Raw genomic sequence first — 21951 nt, forward strand, 5'->3', positions numbered from 1 at the left:
GGAAAGATTGTATTGTTCATAGTCACACTTTCATCATCCGACCCAGTTGAGGAACTATGTATGTTTTGTTTATTGTGTACCATTAAGACATTGCCCTAGTAGGAGTTATTCTGGATTTGTGCACTCTTTGAAGGTGTTGTTTGAAAAGTTAGGCATCTAAGACTTAAAAAAAAGTTTTCAACTGCATTTTTCCTTTTTTTTTTTTTTAAGAGATGATCTCGACAGGAAACTGCAGGCTATTGCTGTTTCAAAACTACTGAAAAACAGCTCCAATCAGGTGCTATTTCTGGGTTATATCACTTCAGCACCTGGTTCCAGAGATTATCTACAGCTCATTGAACATGGCAATGTGAAGGTAACACGATCCTAATAGGATTTCTGACTTGTTAAGTAAAATACTTCTTTTTCTCTCATGTTAAAAAAAAAAACACCTCACCATCTTGGCCATTTAATGTGTATTCTGATTACTGCTACACAGAAAACAGTCACAAAACATACTGTATTGAAACGACAGCCATTGAACGTTAGCTTACAGATCTGTAGTTTGGACAGAGCTCGGTGGGGATAGTTTGTGTTCATGCAGGACCAGCGAGATGGTTCAGCTGGTGATCAAGGGGTCATTTTTGTAGGTGATTCACAGATGGAAAGTTGGTGCTTTGGACTTGAGATGTGGCTCTTCTCTGTGGGATACTTGGGCCCTGCATGGCAGCCAGGTTCCAAGAGTGAGTGTTCTGACAAAGAGGCAGGAAGCACCTGTGTTATCTTCTGTGACTTAACCCTGTAAATCATCACAAGTCTGATCGCACTCACCTGGAAGCTATCCCACCTCTTGGGAGAAGGAATATTAAAGTCACATAAAATATCATCTGGCAAGTGAGATATTATTGCAGCCATAAGTGGGAAATACAGTCTGCCACATTATGTAAGTTAATTTTGATGTTGAGAGTAAAAGACACAATGAACTGTCACACAGAGAAAATGGCTGTGCAGCCACACGGAGCCTCACCAAATGACTTTGAATTAGTATTTACCTTTTCAGGTCCAAAACCACTGAATTTGTCATTGTCCCCAGATATAAGCATGCTCTGGGGAACAGACACATAAATGAAATCCTCAGAAGACTGATACACACACACACACACACACACACACTCATACACACACATGCACACACACTAGAATGTTAAATGCATTCATTTAAAATGAAGAATATAATTGTTATATTTAGTTATACCCTTTGAAGCTCCTTTGCATTTTGACTTCATGTCTTAGATTAATGTCTGTAGAGAAAATTACCCATTTATGTTTATTTTACTCTTGAACTCTTTTTAGAGTGCAACACTGTTCACTGAGCACTGTGAACGAGAGGTGAGGGACAGGATGACATGATGAGGCTTTCTGCATGTGATGGGAAACACAAATGACAATGGCTTACATAAGAAGTGTATTTCTTTATGTAGAAGTCCAGGCAAGTGAATTCATGGTGCCTGGAGACCATGCTGTTCTGTGGTTCCATTTGACAAGGACTCCATTCCTAAATTTGCCTCGTGGTCCAGGCTGGCAGCATCCGTGTTCTATTTAGCTGCATAGAAGAAGGCATGAAGAAAGGCTAGGAGCATGTGCAAGTTATCTCTCAAGGCAAATTCCAGGAAACTGACCTTCAACACGTGTGCTTACATTTCATTGACTGAAATTCAGCCATATATTTCCACACCTTTGAACAGGTGAGAGGTGCAATGTTTGATCTTGATGGCCTTGTACCTAGCCAAAAACACTATACTATTGCGAAAGAAGCAGGGCAGATACTGGGAAGAGGAATGAATCTCTGCATTCATGGGTAAGGCAGAAAGCAGTCCTAGTGAACCAGGAGGGTTTGGGTTCCGGTCGGAAGATCATGATGGTGATATCTGTTATTATAGAGGGTATGTAAGGAAGAAGGGTTTTGCAAAGAAGATGAGTTCAACTTTGGTTTGAATTTGGGGCATCTGTAGGACATTAATGGGAATGTCCAATATGCAGGTGGATTTATGGATCTGAAATTCTGAAAGGCAATGAGGACTAGAGATAGGAGTTAAGGGGTTGCGACCATATAGATGGCCATTGAAACCGTGGAGGTGGGTGATATTGCTATGGGGTTAGAGAAGTACAAAAGTAAGGCTAAAGAAAACTCCCCAAAAGGCCACTTTAATTTGGCTATCATGTGTGTGGTGGGTGAGGGAAGAGAAGACTGATTATCTAAGGCAAGAGCTTAAAGATAGTTCAAAAGAGTAAAAGGGAAAAGTAAAATGATGAACCCTTGTCTATCAGTTTCTTTTTTTAATCATGGTAGAACAAACTACTTCAAAACCTAGTGGCTTAAAACAGTCTCATTTAATAATTTCATGATTGCATGTGTTGACTAGGTGACTTTCTGTTCTTGTCTGGGTTTACTGGTGCAGTCAGCTGGTGGCTCTGCTATGGCTGGAAGGGCCAAGATGGCACCAGTCGCTTATCTGTGGCCTTGGTGCTGAGCCTGTCTCTCCACATAGTTGCTTATCATTTACCAGGCTGGCTGGTGCCATGTTGACCAGCTATGTGATCTGCGGCAAGCTGCTTGACGCTTCTGGGCCTCAGTTTCCTCATCTTTAAAGTGGCTATAGTAATATCTATCCTATGTAGGGCTATCATGAGGAAGAAACAGAAAGATCATGTCCGCAAAGCACCCCCCTCCATGTATGTATTATGTGTCTGGCTGTATGTATACAATCAGACATGATAAATATGTAAGTACATGGGTCTGTAAAGTGCAAAAGAGTGTTAATAAGATATTTGGCAAGTCTAAGGACAAAATGCCTCCCTACGATAAAGGGTGTTTCTTGGATTGTGTGTGAGTGGAAGGGGTATACATGATATTTGGGAAAAGGAATTTTATTTGATCTTTATTTAATCCTTTGTTGGTTTCTACTATCATGGCCAAAAGCTGTGCTAAGAGTGGCAGTGGATTCTGATATTGCATTTTCTATTAGGGAGTTTATTAATGTGGAGAGGAGTTTTCTCATAAATGCTTGGGTGAACAGATTTTTCTCTTTAAGAAACGAGTGCTTAAATTCTGAAGTCTTAAAATTTGGCAGCATCTTTTTAAAACCTAATAAAGTAAAATGGTAGTTAAACAGATTCATAGTTTATATTATTCCCAGTATATACAGCTGAGTGACTAAATCTGACAGCTGAATGCCTAAATCTGTATCTCTTCATGGGGTAAATTAGGACAATGTTTCTTTTACTTCTTTACTTTCTTATCATTAAAAATTTTAATTAAGAATTTAAATGTATTACACATTTATTCATGTCTATGAAAAAATATATGTATGTAATATAAATAATAATAAAGATTATTTAACAGGCATCCATGTGTCTAGCACCAAGCTTAAGAAAAATATTTAAGAGGTGGATAATAAATTAGTATATTTATGACTTAAAAATATGTTTTAATTAGATTTTAATAGTGGAATTCAGAAGTAAAAAGTCAGGTCTAATTTTTATAGAATGTTTAAAAAGAAGAAAATGGAGATTTCTTCCTTCAATACAAAAGCTCCATATTTATAGTTCTACCAACACTTTATAGTAAAAATATGTTTCTCTTCTACTTCCCTGATGAAAAATAACCCTGGTCTCAAGCTTTCAACATCAAAAAGACTCACGATCGCTCTCGAAATGTGTTTATTTCCATGATTCAATTTAACAAACACAGATTGAACACCTGCTGAATGCCAGGCTTCATGCTAAGCACCAGGCAGCCGAAAGTGACTCAGAGGCCCACCCTCTGCTCCGGGAGGGGAGGCTGGAGACATAAACAAGTAATCATGGCACCGTGGTATAGCTGGTATTTGTTAAGTACTGTGACAGAGGATGACCAGGAAGAGGTAGGCACTTCTGCTTGGGCTGGGATACCTGGGGAGCTGCAGGAAGCCAGGCACAGTATAGAAGTTACTGACTCACCTGTCTGATTCCCTCTCTCATCCGCCCTCATCTTTGTATTGCTAGCATTTAGTATAGGAGCTAGATGGGTGCATAGCAGGTGATCAAGAAATAGCTGTAGAATGAACAAGTCGTTGGACCTGAAAGGATCAGAGGAGCCAGGAAGAGACAGTGGCGTGCAGAAAGGCATTTTTTTTGTCTCTGCAGCTCACGTGCTTTTGGCAATTGAGAATAGAATTGCTTCTTACCTCGGAACCTTCTCCTCTCTGCTCTTTACCAGGATATTGACAGCACAGACCGTGACAGATGGTGTGAGTACATCATGTATCGAGGGCTGATCAGGTGAGCACGGGTGGTTGGCTTTTATCTGTTATTACTGTGATCTTCTGGGTCTATCCCAGAAGGAAAAACTTCATGGAGGCAATTCATTTTTGTAATTTTTAATAAACATTAATTTGGCTAGTTACCCTATTTAATTATTTTTTGAGGCATAGCCTTATGATTTAAGAAAGAATAAATAGCTAAGCAAAGAAAGCTTAATCTTGTAACAGGGATTCTGTGTAAATTACTAAGCAGGGTGAGTTCATAACTATGAACACACACTAGGAGTGGCACCACTTTGGACTACAGGACACGGTAGAAAGAGCATGGCGCGTGGCATGAGAATGTCCTGGGTTTGTATTTCAGCCTTGCCAGTTTCTAATCATGTAATCTTGGCTACATGAACTAATTTGGGGCTATCGTTATTCTGTAGTGAGAGGTCTCATAAATTATATTTTTAAAGATACCAGGCCATGTAAAGTATTAAAACACACACACATATTTGGATAGATATAGTTGGACAGATATATGCATATATATGATCCAAAATAATATAGATAAAATATCTCAAAATTCAAGTATATAACTGCATAAATTAGCTTTGAAGGCAGTACTTAAATAAAGCTGGGAGCAGTTTAATACAAAAAAGAGGGACTGACCATTCATTCATGTGGTAAGTAAATATTCATTGAGCATCTATTAAGTACCAGCTGTGTTCTAGGCAGGGAATATGCAATAGGAATAGTCCTTGATCATCATAGCATTTACATCCTAGTGGAAAGAAACAGAAGGTAACTGTGTAAGAAATGATAGGCTATGGCAGACAGAGATAAGTATGATTAAAGAAAAAAAAAAGAAAGAAAAATGGCAGGTAAAGAGGATGGGGGTCCTGGGAATGGCCACGATAGGTTACACGGGGCAGGCAGGGTGGGCGGCCTGTGGGCAGTGCCTGATGCAGTGAGGGAGTGCACCTGCACAGATACTGGGACGAGTGCACCAGGCAGGGAACAGAAAGTGCAAAGCCTGAGGGCCCATGCTGAGTCCTTCTAGGGGACAGCGAGGAAGCCAGTGTGGCTGGAGGACAGTGAGACGGGAGGTGACCAGCGAGAGGCAAGTGAAGAACCACCTGCAGGCCCCTTCATTCAGGCGGCCCCGCGGGGGGACCGTCCCTGATGCCCAGGGCCCCTTCTGTTGCAGAAACTGTTCAGGGATGTTCGACCTGTGGCCTGTAACTACCCTCCCTGGACTGTGAGGGGAACCCTGGTTTGAGCTTTTGGATGGCTCTCTTGGGGCCTCCATCTGCCCTCCACGTGGCTCGTCACCCTCACGTACCTCCATCTTGACTGCCTGCAAACAGAAACAACATTGAAGCGGTCACCCACCGAGCAGTTACCTTCTACAACCCACACTGTGGTCTACGCTGCTGAGGAGCAATGCTTACCTTCCAGGGATGGTTCAAATCACTCCTCTGCCAGTGGCGATAGGGCTTGTTCACTTATGAGTCACAGCCCAGTGAAAGCAAGCTATTAGGTTCTCCTGCTCTGTACCCCATGTATCGCTCAACAAACACTGATGGAGCGCAGTGGATGCCAGGCAGCAGGGTGTAGACATCAGCACACAGAGATGGCTCTCTACCCATAATTGCATGATGCCAGATGTCCTGGTGAGGAGGGGTTGGGTAGGTCTTACAGAGAAGATGACATTTGAGCCAAGATTTGAAGGAGAGAGCCATGTGCCTGTCCAGGAGAATCCTCTTGCAGGGAGAGACACGTTAATACAACAGCCACAAGGCAGCAGGGCTGAATGTGTTTGAGGAAAAGAGAGGCTGGTAGGGCTGCAGTGTGTGTTGGGGGGTTCAGGGGTACAGAGGAGGGGGTGGCAGAGGAGGAGAGGGGAGAGAGTGTGGGAAGGGGGAAGGAAGCAGATCTTGTAGGTTCTGTGGACCCTTTTAAGGACCTTTGATGCATTGTAAAACGCTCACCATGCGTCCATATGCTTACTGAAGTGGGCCACGGAGGCCCTTTGGAGGCTGGGCCTGCGCTGGTTAAGATGAACTCAGGGCTGATGCCGCGCCTCACTAGGCTAATCCTCCGCCTTGCGGCGCCGGCACACCGGGTTCTAGTCCCAGTTGGGGCGCCGGTTCTGTCCCGGTTGCTCCTCTTCCACTCCAGCTCTCTGCTGTGGCCCAGGAGTGCAGTGGAGGATGGCCCAATGGGAGACCAGGTGGAAGCACCTGGCTCCTTGTTTTGGATCTGCGCAGCAGACTGGCCGCGGCGCCGGCCCTAGCGGCCATTTGGGGGTGAACCAATGGAAAAAGGAAGACCTTTCTCTCTGTCTCTCTCTCTCTCACTGTTTAACACTGCCTGTCACACACACACACACACACACACACACACACACACACACAAACTCAGAAACCCTAACAGGCCTAGCACATGTGTGCATGACTACAGGACAAAGAGCTTGCCTGTTGGCTTGGGTTTTAAAGGGTTAAGGTAGGAGGGAGCCTGCTGAAGGGTTCATTTGTCAATATTTTATATCTCAGCTGGAAAACATGTTTCTGGTCAAATATTTGCCAAAGGGCTTGTTTTAATGGAGTTATCAGAATTTCTAGGTATAATTCCAAGTTGCAAAAACTGTTGGTCAACAAGGAACAGGGCCTACACGAGTTGGTGGGCCCGAGACCTATATTACCCCTCTCTAGGAGAGTGGGATGGCAGACTTGATGCACGTATTTATATTTATTTATATAGTTTGATACATTTGTGAATATATACAAAACCTAATGAGTATGTATTAGTTCCAGCTGTCATAACAAAATGCCACATCCAAGGGAAGTTTATTTTCTCATAGTACTGGAGGTCAAGGTGCTGGAGGCGGGGCCTTCTTGCCTTGTGAGCTCATAGCCTTCCTTGGCTGCACCTGCAAAGCGAGGGAAGGGGCTCTCTGGTGTCTCTTCTGGTCCTATGGGATCTGCCTCCTTCCCCACTGACTTCATTTGAGTGTAATTAGTTGTATGGAGGTCCATCTTCAAGTGCAGCCACCCTGGGGGAGGGGGTTATGGCTTCAGCACAGGGATTTTGAGGGGAGCACAAACATCTGGTCTGTAGCAGGCTGCAAGGGAGTTTTAAGGTTACCCAAATTCATGAAGTGAGGGACCACTGTTTTTCAGTTTCTTTGCACAGAACATGTTCTATAAACTTTATCTCAGTCACCTATTCAATGCCCTGTGCTTAGCACGTGCTTAATGAAGTACTTACTGGACAAGAGCAGGAAAGGCCATGCTTTGATAGAAGGGTTGGCCTGTCGGGTTCCCTAGCTTCGAGGACTCTGGGAGTGTCCTTGAAGGCTGTGCCTATGAATGGGTTGGAACTCTGATCTTAGAGGCTTGGGCAATAGCCTAGATTTAATAGAGACCATGGCTTATAATGACAAGGAGTTGCATGGACTTGGAAGCTGAGCTTAGACAAATGCCTTACCTGACAGCTCAGACCCACGGCTGATGGTCGGCTGCAACTCCTCCAGGCCCCCTTCGTGGTGGGTGGACTCGCTGCCTTGGCCTGCCTGGGGGCTGAGTTTGTTTCTGTTTTGTATGTGGTTCACGGGCTTGGTTTTAATGTTCCTCCTATTGCCACCCTGGCACAAGCCCCCAGGACACCGCAGTGGGCTGCTAACCGGCCTGCCTGCTTCCGCCCTTTCCCTGAAGGCTGTCTTCTACCCAGGACCTACTGCAGCTCTCTGCCTAAACCCCTTTAATGGATTCCTAGCTCAGTGTCAAACAAAACAAAGTCCTTAAGGTGCCTGCAAGGGAGGCTTTGCTTCCCCTGTTGCCGACACCCACCCCACCCTAATCTCCCACATTTCCCCTTGGGTCCTCCACTCCACTCAGTGTAGAGTCAGTTCACAAATATCAGGCCACATTTCTACCTCAGGACCTTAGCATTTGTGGTTCTCACTCTCTCTCTCTCTTTTTGTTTTAAGATTTTAAAATTTTATTTTAAAGGCAGTTACAGAGAGAGAGAGATCGATCTTCCATCTGCTGGTTCACTCCCTAAATGGCTGCAACAGGCAGAGCTGGGACCAACCAAAGCCAGGAGCCGGGAGCCTCCTCTGGGTCTCCCACATGGGTGCAGGGTCCAAGAACTTGGGCCATCTTCCACTGCTTTCCCAGGCCATAGCAAAGAGCTGGATCACAAGTGGAACAGCTGGGACTCGAAGTGGCGCCCATATGGGATGCTGGCACTGCAGGCAGTGGCTTTACCCGCTATGCCACAGCCCTGGCCCCATGTGGTTCCCTTTCTTTTAAACACTCTCTAGGCGCAGCACTGTGACATAGTGGGTAAAGCCACTGCTTTTGTTAAAGAACAAACAAACAAACAAAAACCCCACTCTCCTGGATCTGTGTGCCTTACTCCCTCACCTCATTCAATTTTTGGCTCCAATGTCACTTTATCAGCAAGATTCGCCCTGACCAGGTGCCAGAAAGCAGCAGCCTCTGCACCCCCAGCTTCCCTGTCCTCCGTGCAGTGCTCGTGCCAGCATCAACTGATGGATTCTATACAACCCACTTCCTTAATTGGTCCTCAACTAGAACAGAGGGACCTAACCCAGTACCTAGAACAGTGCTGGGTGTGGTAGGGACTTGATATCCATTTACTTCATTGGATGAATGAATGACTTAAGTAGTAGTTCTTTTTTTTTTCTTGGATGAGGCAAAATAAAAATAAGATGAATTCTTTGCTTCTCACGGTTGCTGCATTTCCCATCTGAGCTGCGCAGAACTATTTGGATATAAATGCATTGAATTTCCTGGAGAACTGAAAGCTCTGAGCCAAAAACAGGATGTGGAATTTTTTCAGACATAGAAAATCTGATTTTTGACTCAGAAGTGAAAATATATGTGTAGTATTTGATTTTTTTAAAAGGTAAGAAAAAATTTAGGCATATGCTCCTGCCAATCTGAAGAGTTCCTGTTATTAATTCAAATATAATTATGTGAAAGCAGTTTATGAAGACAGAATATTCACTAGTGGAAAAAGTAAAGTAAGGTTGCTAAGTATACTTAGCTAAACCTGTGAACATACTCCTTGGTTATATAATAAAATTATTTCTATTAATATTTAGAGTAACAAATCAAGCTAGTTCTTGTGATATTCAGGGAAGAGTTAGAAAGGAGACATTGGCTTAGTAATGAAGGTGCTCTCTATTAGGTCTCATCAGACTTTGATACGATAATAAAATCCTTAGAAACCATTTCTATTTTCCCTACAGGTTGGGTTATGCAAGAATCTCCCATGCTGAGCTGAGTGATTCTGAAATTCAGATGGCTAAATTTAGGATCCCTGATGACCCCATTAATTATAGAGACAACCAGAAAATGGTCATAGACCACAGAGAAGTTCCTGAGAAAATGCGTTTCAATCCAAGGTGAGCAAGTTTGTTTATGTTGTAGACTATGGTTGTGAGCTGTTGCATCCCCTTTAGGGGACCTAAATGTTACTGCAAAATTTTATTGGATTCAAGAGGTTTGTTCCAGGTAAAGGAGTACACGATAAAGATGATAAAATCCTGCTTGGGTTGGAGTTATGGTACTTGCTTTCTGGAGTGGAGAAACGTATCCTCAGGTAAAAAAAGGTCCCGGTAACATCACTGTCACCATCTTCATCCCCATGGTCCCCACCACAATAGCCGCCATTTGGGTACCACTCTGTCCCAAGCCCTGTTCTAGGAGGTGTGTGTGTTTTCTCAGTCAAGCCCATTTGGGAGGGGTACTCCTGTTAGCCCCGGTTTCCAGGGAGCACAGGCTGAGGAACGTGAAGCACCTTCCCCAGGGTTATGTTGCCGCTCGCTGGGAAGGACGCTTGTTAGCACCATGGGGCTGCTGTGGGTCTCAGCCCCAGCTGCACATGAGAGTCACCTGGAGAACTTTTATAACCTCGCCATCGCCTTGGCCCCATCCCAGGCCAGTTATTCTGAACTACCTGGGGTTGCGCCTAGGCTTTGGGATTTATTTATTTTAAAGCTAACTTTATTTTTAGATAAAGACATTTGTATATTTTTATTTATTTGAAAGGCAGAGCGAGTGCATATGAGAGAGAAATCTTTTATCCACTGGTTCACTCCCCCAGATGCCCGTGATAGCCAGGGGTGGGTCAGGCGGAAGCCAGGAGCTCAGAACTCCATCTGGGTCTACCACAGGGGTGGCAGCAACCACTTGAGCCATCATCACCAGCTGCCTCCCAGGGTGCAAATTAGCAGAAAGCTAGAAACAGAAGCAGAGCCACACCTTAAACCTAAATATTCTGATATGGACTGTGGACTTCCCAAGTGGTGTCTTAACTGCTGTGCCTGCCCCTCAAGTCTTGATTTGCTTCCATTTCTGTATCTGTATTCTAGAGGTGGAATGTGGTTGTGAAGGGCTTGGGATCTGTGGTCAGGCTCCTGGCTCTAATCTGCATACTTGGCAACAGCTGGGCAACTGTGGGCAGTTGCTTCTCCAAATCTCAAGTTTCTCATCTAAAAATGGAAAAAACATAGTAGTGCATATATCCTAAGGTGGCTTGAGGTTTGAGTGACACATAAAGTTCTTAGAATAGTGCATATCATGACTGCTCAGTCATCATGCGAAAACAACAATACATAGTATTTGTAGTAGTAATGGTAGAAGTAAAACGGAAAGTTTCCCTCCTCTGACTTTTTTTTTTAAGATTTATTTATTTGGAAGGCAGAGCTACAGAGAAGCAAAGGGAGAGAACCCTCTATCCGCTGATTTACTCCCTAAATGACCACAATGGCTGGAGCTGGGCCCGTCCAAAGCCAGGAGCCAGGAGCTTCCTCCGGGTCTCTCATGTGGGTGCAGGGGCTCAAGCACTTGGGCCATCTTCCACTGCCTTCCCAGCTCATAGCAGAGAGCTGGATTGGAAGTGGAGCACCCAGGACTTGAGCTGGCATCCACCCGGGCTGCTGGCACCACAGGCTGTGGCCTTACCTGCTACGCCACAGCACTGGCCCCTCTCCTTCGACTTTTGAGGTGACTTCCTAAATGAAAGCTAGAAAAATCTGGGAAGAAAATAATGTTTTTGTTTCCTTATTCTTCATATACCAGGAGTGTAGAGAAATCCAAATAAGGTATTTTTGGCTAACCACAACTACAGATTGAGCCAAACCAACTGTTAAGGGAGCTGGATCTGCTTTCTCACTCAGTTTAATTATGAAAATAACAAAGGCATAAGTAGAAGGGCTGCTTGAATTTTAAAAATCGTGGTGGGAATGTGTAAGGTCTCTTCTCTTAGCAACTTTCAAGGATATGTATTATTATCATCTGTGGTCACGGAGCTTTACAATAGAGCTCCAAAACTTAACCTAATTAGAACAGTGTCTAAAATCTCTACTACTCTCTCTCTCAGCCCCTGGAAACCACCATTCTACTCTGTGCTCCTGTGAGTTCAATACTTCAGATCCCACACGTGAGATCCTTCAGTATTTATCGTCCTGTGCCTGGCTTATTTCACTGAAGTGTTCTTCAGGTTCATCATGGTTTCCATAAATGACAGAATTTCCTTCTTTGTGAAGGATTCATATTCTTTTGTGTGTGGGTGCCACATCTTTGAAATTCATTCATCTGTCAATGGACAGATAGGTTGATTCCATCTTTTGGCTTTTGTGAATAAAATTGCAGTAAATATGGGAGATATTTCTTTTTTAATAGAAAACTTTTATTTAATCAATATAAATTTCAAAAGTACAACTTTTGGATTATAATGTTCTTCCCCTATAACCACCCTCCCACCCACAAACCATCCCATCTCCTACTCCCTCTCCCATCCCATTCTTCATTAAGATTCATTTTTAATTATCTTTATATACAGAAGATCAACTCTATATTAAGTAAAGATTTCAACAGTTTGCACCCACACAGACACACAAAGTAAAAAGTACTGTTTGAATACTAGTTTTACTGTTAATTCTCATAGGCAACACACTAAGGACAGAGGTCCTACATGGGGAGCAAATGCACAGTGACTCCTGTTGTTGATTTAACAATTGACACTCTTGTTTATGACGTCAGTGATCACCTGAGACTCTTGTCATGAGCTGCCAAGGCTATGGAAACCTCTTGAGTTCACAAACTCCAACCTTATTTAGACAAGGCCATAACAAAGTGGAAGTTCTCTCCTCCCTTCAGAGAAAGGTACCTCCTTCTTTGATGGCCTGCTCTTTCCGCCTGGATCTCACTCACAGAGATCTTTCATTTAGGTCATTTTTTTTTGCCACAGTGTCTTGGCTTTCCATGTCTGAGATACTCTCATGGGCTTTTTAGCCAGGTCCAAATGCCTTAAGGGCTGATTCTGGGGCCATAATGCTATCTAGGGCATTTGTCATTCTATGAGTCTGCTGTGTATCCTGCTTCCCATGTTAGATCATTCTCTCCTTTTTAATTCTATCAGTTATTATTAGCAAACACTAGTCTTGTTTATGTGATCCCTTTGACAATTAATCCTATCTTTATGATCAGTTATAAACTTAAACTGATCACTTTAACTAGTAAGATGGCATTGGTGCCTGCCAACTTAATGGAATTTGGAGTCCCATGGCAAGTTTTTAGCTTACGCTTAGGAGTAAGTCCAAGGGAGTGAGTGCCGAACTGTACATCTCCTCCCTCTCTTATTGGGAGATATTTCTGCAACGCTGATTTTTTTAAACTTTTATTTAATAAATATAAATTTCCAAAGTACAGCTTATGGATTGTAATGGCTTTCCCCCCCCATAACTTCCCTCCCACCCACAACCCTCCCATCTCCCACTCCCTCTCCCATTCTATTTGCATCAAGATTAATTTTCAATTATCTTTATATACAGAAGATCAGTTTAGTATATATTAAGATTTCAACAGTTTGCACCCACACAGAACATAAAATATAAAATACTGTTTGAGTACTAGTTATAGCATTAATTCACATTGAACAACACATTAAGGACAGAGATCCTACATGAGGAGTAAGTGCACAGTGACTCCTGTTGTTGACTTAACAAATTGACACTCTTGTTTATGGCGTCAGTAATCACCCTAGGCTCTTGTCCTGAGTTGCCAAGTCTATGGAGGCCTTTTGAGTTCGCTGACTTCGATCTTATTTAGACAAGGTCATAGTCAAAGTGGAAGTTCTCTCCTCCCTTCAGAGAAAGGTACCTCCTTCTTTGATGGCCTGTTCTTTCTACTGGGATCTCACTCGCAGAGATCTTTAATTTAAGTTTGTTTTTTTTTTTTTTTGTTTTTTGTTTTTTGTTTTTTGTTTTTTGTTTTTTGCAGAGTGTCTTGGCTTTCCATGCCTAAAATATTCTCATGGGCTCTTCAGCCAGATCTGAATGCCTTAAGGGCTGATTCTGAAGCCAGAGTGCTGTTTAGGACATCTGCCATTCTATGGGTCTGCTGTGTATCCCACTTCCCATGTTGGATCGTTCTCTCCCTTTTTAATTCTATTTTAATTCTATCAGTTAGTATTAGCAGACACTCGTCTTGTTTACGTGATCCCTTTGACTCTTAGACCTATCAGTATGATCAATTGTGAACTGAAATTGATCACTTGGACTAGTGAGATGGCATTGGTACATGCCACCTTGATGGGATTGAATTGGAATCCCCTGGCACGTTTCTAACTCTACCATTTGGGGCAAGTCCGATAGAGCATGTCCCAAATTGTACATCTCCTCCCTCCCTTATTCCCACTTTCAACACTGATTTAATATCCTTTGGACATATACCAAGAAGTAGGATGGTAGATCTTATGGAAGTTCTTTTTCATTTTTCAAGGATACGCAGTACTGTTTTCCACAGTGGTTGTACTAATTTACATTCCCACAGCAGTGTATAGGGTTTTTTTTTAAAAAAAGATTTATTTTATATATTTGAAAGACAGAGTTACAGAGAGAGAGATAGAGAGATATAGGTCTTCCATCTGCTGGTTCACTCCCCAGAAGGCCGCAACAGCCAGAGCTGCATCGATCCAAAGCCGGGAGCCAGGAGTTTCCTCCAGGTCTCCCACATGGGTGCGGGGCCCAAGGACTTGGGCCATCTTCTACTGCTTTCCCAGGCCATAGCAGAGAGCTTGATCAGAAGAGGAGCAGCCAGTACTTGAACTGGCACCCATACGGAATGCCGGCACTTCAGGCAAGCACCTTAACCCGCTGTGCCACAGTGCCGGCCCCCAGGGCTTCTTTTCTTTCATATGTTTGCTAATGTGATATTTTGTATTTTTGTTAATAGCCATTTTTTTGGCATTTTAAATTTAAGTTTGTTTTATTTAGGTTTAATGTTAATGCCATGCTGTGTTTCAGTAAGAACAACACAGATTCTGGCCCCATTCAAATACAGATGCAGGGTGATAGCTCATTGTGAGTTTAATTCTAGATTTTCTCTGATTTGTGACACTGAGCATTTTTTTCCATACACCTGTTGGCCATTTGGATATCTTCTTCTGAGAACATCTGTTCAGGTCCTTTGCCCATTTTTAAAGCAGTTCATCTGTTTCCTTGCTAAGTTGTTTTAGTTCCTTATATATTTTGGATATTAAGCCCTTCTCAGATATATAGTGTATAGATATTTTCTCCCATTTCATGGGCTTTCTCTTCACTCTCTAGATTGTTTCATTTGCATGCAAAACCTTTTAGTTTAATGTAGTATCATTTAGTTATTTCTGCTATTGTTGCCTGTGCTTTGGGAAACATATTCAGAAAATTATTGCCTGGCACACATCAAAACATGAGGTCTGAAATTATAAAACTAGCATATATATAATCCATTTTGAGTTTCTTTCTTTGTTTATTTTTTAAAGATTTATTTCATTTATTTGAAAGAGAGTTATAGAAAGAGAGGTCCTCCATCTGCTGGTTCACTCTCCAAATGACTGCAACGGCCTGAGTAGAGCTGCTTTCCCAGCTGCATTAGCAGAGAGCTGGATTGGAAGTGGAGCAGTTGGGACTCCCAGTGCCCATATGGGATGCCAGCACTGCAGACCAGGGCTTTAGCCTCCTGTGCCACAGTGCTGGCCCCTTGAGTTTATTTTTGTATATGATGTGAGATAAGAATTTATTCGTGTGCACGTGGATACCCATTTTTCCCCATACCATATATTGAAGAACTGTCCTACCTTCATTGTATGTCCTTGGCACCTTTTTTGAAAATGAATTGATGAATACATGGATTTATTTCTGAGCTCCCTACTCTGTTCTATTGGTCTATGTGTCTGCTTTATGCCAGTCCCAGGTTTTTAGTATATTTTGAAATCAGGTATATGGTGTTAAGTCTCTAGTTATTTTTTCTTTGCTCATGACTGCTTATCCTATTTGAGGATTTTTGTGGTTCCATATAAATTTTAGCATTGGTTTTCTGATTCTTGTGAAATATATCATTAGAATTTTGATAGGATATCTTCAGTTGTATGGATATTTTAACAATATTAATTCCTCCAATCCATGAACATGGGATATCTTTTCATTTGTGTCTCTTTCCATTTCTTTCAACAGTATTGCCTAGTTTTCAGTTTAGAAGTCTTTCACCTCCTTGCTTAAATTTATTTTTGTGGGAAGCTATTGTAAATTGGATTATCTTCTTGATTTCTTTTTCAGATTGTTTGTTGTTAGTGTACAGAAATCTACTGATTTTTATATGTTGATTTTGTATCCTGAAACTTTTACTAAGTTTATTAAATTAGTCCTAACAGATTTTTGGTGGAGTTCTTGGGATTTTTTATATATATTTGATCATGTCATTTGCTAACAGGGACAAATTAACTTCTTCATTTCCAATTTGGATGTCTTATTTTTCTTTATTATTTGTTCTGCTAAGACTTTTAGTACTATGGCACAAATGGGCATTCTCTCTTGTTCCTGGTCTTAAAAACTTTTGATTTTTCCCCATTTAGTAAGATGTTAGCTGTGGACTTGTCATATTCAGCATAATATTAGCTATAGCCTTTTTTGTGTTGAGGTACAATGCCTTCTATGGCTAATTTTTGATAATTATTATTGTGAAAGGATGTTGAATTTTGCTCAATGCTTTTTATTTATCTATTGAGATAATCATGTGATTTTTGCCCTTCATTCTGTTAATATGGTATATCACATTACTGATTTATTGATGCAAGGATGTTGAACCATCTTTACATTCCAGGGATAAATCCCAGTTGATCCTGGTGTATAATCCTTTCAATGTGCTGTTAAAATTGGTTTTCTAGTATTTTTTGAAGATTTTTTTGTGTGCGTATTCATAAGGAATAGTGGCCTCTTATTTATTTATTTATTTTTTTGACAGGCAGAGTGGACAGTGAGAGAGAGAGACAGAGAGAAAGGTCTTCCTTTTGCTGTTGGTTCACCCTCCAATGGCCGCCACAGCTGGCACGCTGCGGCCGGTGCACTGGCCTGATCCAAAGGCAGGAGCCAGGTGCTTCTCCTGGTCTCCCATGGGGTGCATGGCCCAAGCACTTGGGCCATCCTCCACTGCCTTCCCGGGCCACAGCAGAGAGCTGGCCTGGAAGAGGGGCAACCGGGAAAGAATCCGGCGTCCCGACCGGGACTAGAACCCGGTGTGCTGGTGCCACTAGGTGGAGGATTAGCCTATTGAGCCGTGGCGCCGGCCCTCTTATTTTCTATTTTTGTAGTGTCCTTGTCAGGATTTATTAGTATTAGGGTAATTCTGGTTTTGTAAAATGAGTTTGCAAGTGTTTCCTCCTCTTTGATATTTTTTTTTTTAAAGAAAAAAGTCTGGGAGGGTCTGATGTTAATTTTTCTTTCAATGTTGTATAGACTTCACCAGTGAAACCATCAGATCCTGGTCTTTTCTTTCTTGGGAGGTTTTTGCTTACTAATTTAATCTTAATCATTAATGGACTGTTCAGATCTTATATTTCTTCATGGTTGGGTCTTGGTAGACTTATTTTTCTATGAATTACTATGTTTCTTATGCATGAAATAATTGTTCATGGATAGTTGTTTATAGTTGTCTCATGATCCTTTGTGTTTCTATAGTACCAATTGTAATGTCTCCCTATCATTCATAATTTGACTTATTTGACACTTCTCTTTTTCTTAGTCTAGCTAAATGTTTGTCAGTTTTATCTTTGTAACACAACCATCTGTTAATTTTATTGATTTTTTTCTGTTGTTTTTCTATCCTCTATTATTTTTGCTCTGTTCTTTATTTTTTCTTTCCTTCTTTTGACCATGGGCTTAGTTTGTTCTTATTTTTCTAAGTCCTTTGAGATATAAAGTTAGGTTGTTTGAGATCTTTTTTTTTTCTTACCTCAGATAATGATTGCTATAAGTTTTCCTTTTAGAACTGGTTTTGCTGCATGCCATACATTTTGCTATATTTTGTTTCCATTTTCATTTGTATCAAGAAGCTTTTTGATTTTCTTTTTTGATTTCTTCTTTGACCTATTGGTTTTTCATGAGTACAGGGTTTAATTTCCACATAACTGTGAACTTTCCAGTTCTCTTTCTGTTATTGATTTCTAGTTTCATACTATTGTGGTTGGAAAAGAAACGATTTCAGTTTTCTTGAATTTATTTTTTAAAGATTTATTTATTTGAAAGTCAGAGTGTCAGAGAGGGAGGGAGAGATAGAGAGGTATTCCATCTACTGTTTCACTCCCCAAAATGGCCACAATGGCCAAGACTAGGCCAAGTCGAAGTCAGGTGCCAGGAGCTTTATCAGGGTCTCCCACATAGGTGCAGGGGCCCAAGAACTTGGGCCATCTTCCACTGCTTTCCCAGGCGCATTAGCAGGGAGCTAGATTGGAAGTGGCATAGATTTCAGAATTTTTTGCACCAAAATAACTTGTTCTTTTCTTTTATTTTTTTAATTTATTTGATAGGTAGAGATATAGACAGTGAGAGTGAGAGACAGAGTGAAAGGTCTTCCTTCCATTGGTTCACCCCAAAAATGGCCGCTACGGCTGGCGCTGCGCCGATCCGAAGCCAGGAGCCAGGTGCTTCTTCCTGGTCTCCCATGGGGTGCAGGGCCCAAGGACTTGGGCCATCCTCCACTGCACTCCCGGGCCACAGCAGAGAGCTGGACTGGATGAGGAGCAACCGGGACTAGAACCTGGCGCCCATATGGGATGCTGGCGCCGCAGGTGGAGGATTAACCAAGTGAGCCACAGTGCCGGCCCCTTATTCTTTTATTTTCAAAGATTTATTTATATTACTTGAAAGTCAGAGTTTTAAAGAAAGAGAGGGAGGGAGGGAGGGAGGGAGAGAGATCCTCCATCCACTGGTTCACTCTCTAGATGGCTTCAACAGACAGCTCTGTGTCAGGAGTTTCTTGCAGGTCTCCATATGGCTTGCAGGAGCTCAAACACTTTGACAATTTTACCCTGCTTTTCTCAGGCCATTAGCAGGGAGCTGGATTGGAAGTCGAGCAGCTGGAACACAACCTGGCCCCATGTGGGGTGCCATTGTCGCAGGTGGCAGCTTTTTTACCCTCTGTGCCACAATGTCAGTCCTGTGTTGTAGTTCTTTTGTCCCATTCTTCTTCTCTTGCTGTCTTCCTTTGTGATTTGATAATTTCTTGTAGTACTATACTTCGAATTATTTCTCTTTCTTTCTGTATCAACTACAGGTTTTTTCTTTGTAGTTATCATAAGGCTTACATAAAACATGACTGTTTATTAAAAGGTGATAACAACTTTGTATATAAAACTCTTCACTCTTAACTTCTCCCTCAATATTTTGTTATTGATGTCACAATTCATATACTTTATATCATGTCTCTATTCACAAAATTATTTTAGCTTAGTTATTTTCAGTACTTTTGTTTTTAAAATTTTATACTAGAGTTTAAAGGCTCTGATCTACTGGCTTTTAAGACAAGTCAGTAGGGGGCTGGCCTGGCTGAGGGGTGGGCCTGGGCGCTCAATCTGGGTGGCCAGCTTGGTGCTGGTGTTCAGCGTGTAGGCCTGACTGTGGGGTTCTGTGGTAAAAGCTCTCTCTTTCCCACGTGTGGAGAGTATCTCTCCCCTTACTGTGATGCTCAGGCTTGGAGAAGACGCGATGCAGGTAATATGACAATAGTTTTTCCCACTCTCTCCAGTCTTTTTTTATTTCTATACTATACCCAAGCACTGTAATTACTCACCTAAATTCTCTAGCTTGGCTGGAGCTGGGCTCCATCTGAAGCCAGGAGTCAGGAGCTACTTCTGGGTCTCCCATGCAGGTACAGGGTCCCAAGGACTTGGGCCATCTTCTACTGCTTTCCCAGGCCATAGCAGAGAGCTGGATGGGAAGTGGAACAGCTGAGACTCGAAATGGCACCCATACTGGATGCTGGCACTGCAGGCAGCAGCTTTACCCACTACGCCACAACACCAGCCCCATCAGATATTTTTTAAACAAAAGAAAAACATAGTATTCTTCTTAAAATATTTTAAGTGATTGCATAATGGTCCAAAGGGTGGGTACACTAAACTTAATCTAATCAACTTAGAATTTTTTTTTTACATATTCATTATTATAAAAGGTCATCAAGGGACTCCTTTTAATATCGTTCAGTGTATTCTTGATTACTTTGTTAGGATTTAGTTCTAGATGTTCAATAGCAAGATAAAAATTATGCAAAATTTTACAATTTTTTGATGTTTGTTTATTTGAAAGGCAGAGAAAGAGAGATATATCATTTGTCAGCTGGTTCTTTCCCCAAATGCCCACAATACCCAGTGGTGGACCAGGCCAAACCCAGGAGCCTGGAACTCCATCCTGGTATCCCATATGGATGGTGGAGACTCAAGTCCTTGAGCCATTACCTGCTGTCTCCTGAAGTGCACGTTAATATGAAGAGGGATCAGAAGTAGAGTAGCTGGGAGTTGAACCAAGCACTCCAGTACAGGATGCGGACATCTGAAATGGCGACTTAATGCAGTATACAGCAATACCCAAGTTTCTTTACTGTGGTTTTTTTCTTTTCTTTACTGTTTTGAGGTGACAGAGTAAGCAGATCTCCCATCTCCTACATTAGATGAATTAGTTGGGTATAAAGAAAAGAAAGGCCTTTGCTTCCTTTCTGGTGTTTTTTGTTTGTATCATACCAACTGCAGCTATATAATTAATTATTCATCAGCAAAGTAAGAGTTAATCTGCAGCCCATGAACACTTGTAGAAGATTTAGAAGTTGTGCCTGCTTATTTTTTTTTAAAGAATTATTTTATTTATTTGAAAGTCAGAGTTACACAGAGAGAGGAGAGGGAGAGAGAGAAAGAGAGAGAGAGAGAGAGAGAGTGAGCGAGCCTCCATTCCACTTGTTCACTCCCCAAATGACCACAGTGGCCAGAACTGAGCTGATCCAAAGCCAGAAGTCAGGAGCCTCCTCCAGGTTTCCCACACAGGTGCAGGGGCCCAAGGAGTTGGGCCATCCTCCACTGCTTTCCCAGGCCATAGCAGAGAGCCGGATTGGGAGAGGAGCAGCTGGGACTTGAACCATTGCCCATATGGGATGCCAGCATTGCAGGCTGGGGTTTTAACCCGCTGGGCCACAGTGCTGGCCCTGCATGCTTGTTATATATGTACAAATATACCACGAGTAACAACATCAGCTTTCATGGCTCCTCTGCTCGGAATTGGCTATTATTCAAACTCAACACTAGAGAGAAAATCCAGACTTTCTTTTTAGCAGTGTTATCAGCCATGAGTTCTTGAACAATTGTACTTTTGGAATGAGGACTTTGGAGGTTTAAATTCTAATATATTCTCTATATATTATATATATTTCTATATATATTATATATACACACATATATCTTCCTTTATTCCTTAATTAGCTGTTTTATAAATTGGTCACATCAATCTTGGTTTTCTGATAAGTAAACAAGCCATAATAAATGGTGTTGAGATTTTACATAAGCACATACCCCTTCTGAGTTTTTTTACATGTCAGTTACTTTTTTTTTTTTTTTTTAGATTTGGATCCTACAAAGAAGGACACAACTATGAAAACAATCATCATTTTCATATGAATACTCCCAAATACTTTTTATGAACTATTTAAAACCAGAAGTTTTTGACTGGGTAAATCCAAGAGAAAAATATGGAAGAAGAGTTTAATGAAAATTGGACAATATACACAAAGAACCTCAATTTTCAAAAAGCATGGTATCTATGTTGTGGGAAAGTCTATCAATTTATAAAATATGTTGTTTAATAAAAGCATTCCTCCAAATTATTTTTCATTAATTTTTGATAAAAATGTGGGATAATATAAGAAAGTTTTACTATTAAAGATAGAACAACAGGGGCTGTCATTGTGGTACAGTGGGATAACACCACCACCTAGGACTCCAGTTCCTGTCCTGGATGCTCCACTTCCGATCCAGCTCCCTGTTGATGTGCCTGGTAAAGCAGCAATGCTTGGGCCCCCTGCACCCATGTAGGAGACCTGGATGAAGCTCCTGGCTCCTGGCTTTGGCCTGGCCCAGTGTTGGCTGTTGCAGCCATCTGGGGAGTGAACCAGCAAATGGAAGATTCATTTTCTCTCTCTCTCTCTCTCTTCACTTGCCTCCCTGTAACTCTTTCAAAATAGATAAATAAAATTTTTAAAAGTGAAAAAAGATAAAACCATAAAAAAGTCTTAACATTTTGATCCTTTTTTTTTTTTTTTGAACAGCAGGGTTAGTGAGAAAAAGTGAGGCA

General features: G+C 41.8%; 1 protein-coding gene across 5 annotated transcripts in view; it reads left to right on the forward strand.

Annotated features, from left to right (window-relative positions):
• Positions 1–21484, forward strand: part of CWH43 (cell wall biogenesis 43 C-terminal homolog) — a 67705-nt gene extending 46221 nt beyond the window's left edge. For 4 of the 5 annotated variants that reach the window (XM_051831574.2, XM_051831575.2, XM_002709432.5 and 1 more), the window contains 4 exons: positions 211–355; positions 4238–4299; positions 9550–9705; positions 21223–21484. In XM_051831574.2, coding sequence (XP_051687534.2) covers positions 211–355; positions 4238–4299; positions 9550–9705; positions 21223–21301 — 442 coding nt within the window. In that variant the 3' untranslated portion in view covers positions 21302–21484. Of the gene's footprint in view, positions 1–210; positions 356–4164; positions 4300–9549; positions 9706–21222 lie in introns of those variants that run through there. The other variant, XR_001792268.3, reaches the window with a different exon arrangement.
• Positions 21485–21951: the final 467 nt, after the last annotated feature.

This window comes from Oryctolagus cuniculus, chromosome 2 (assembly GCF_964237555.1).
Source record: "Oryctolagus cuniculus chromosome 2, mOryCun1.1, whole genome shotgun sequence".
Lineage (NCBI taxonomy): Eukaryota > Metazoa > Chordata > Mammalia > Lagomorpha > Leporidae > Oryctolagus > Oryctolagus cuniculus.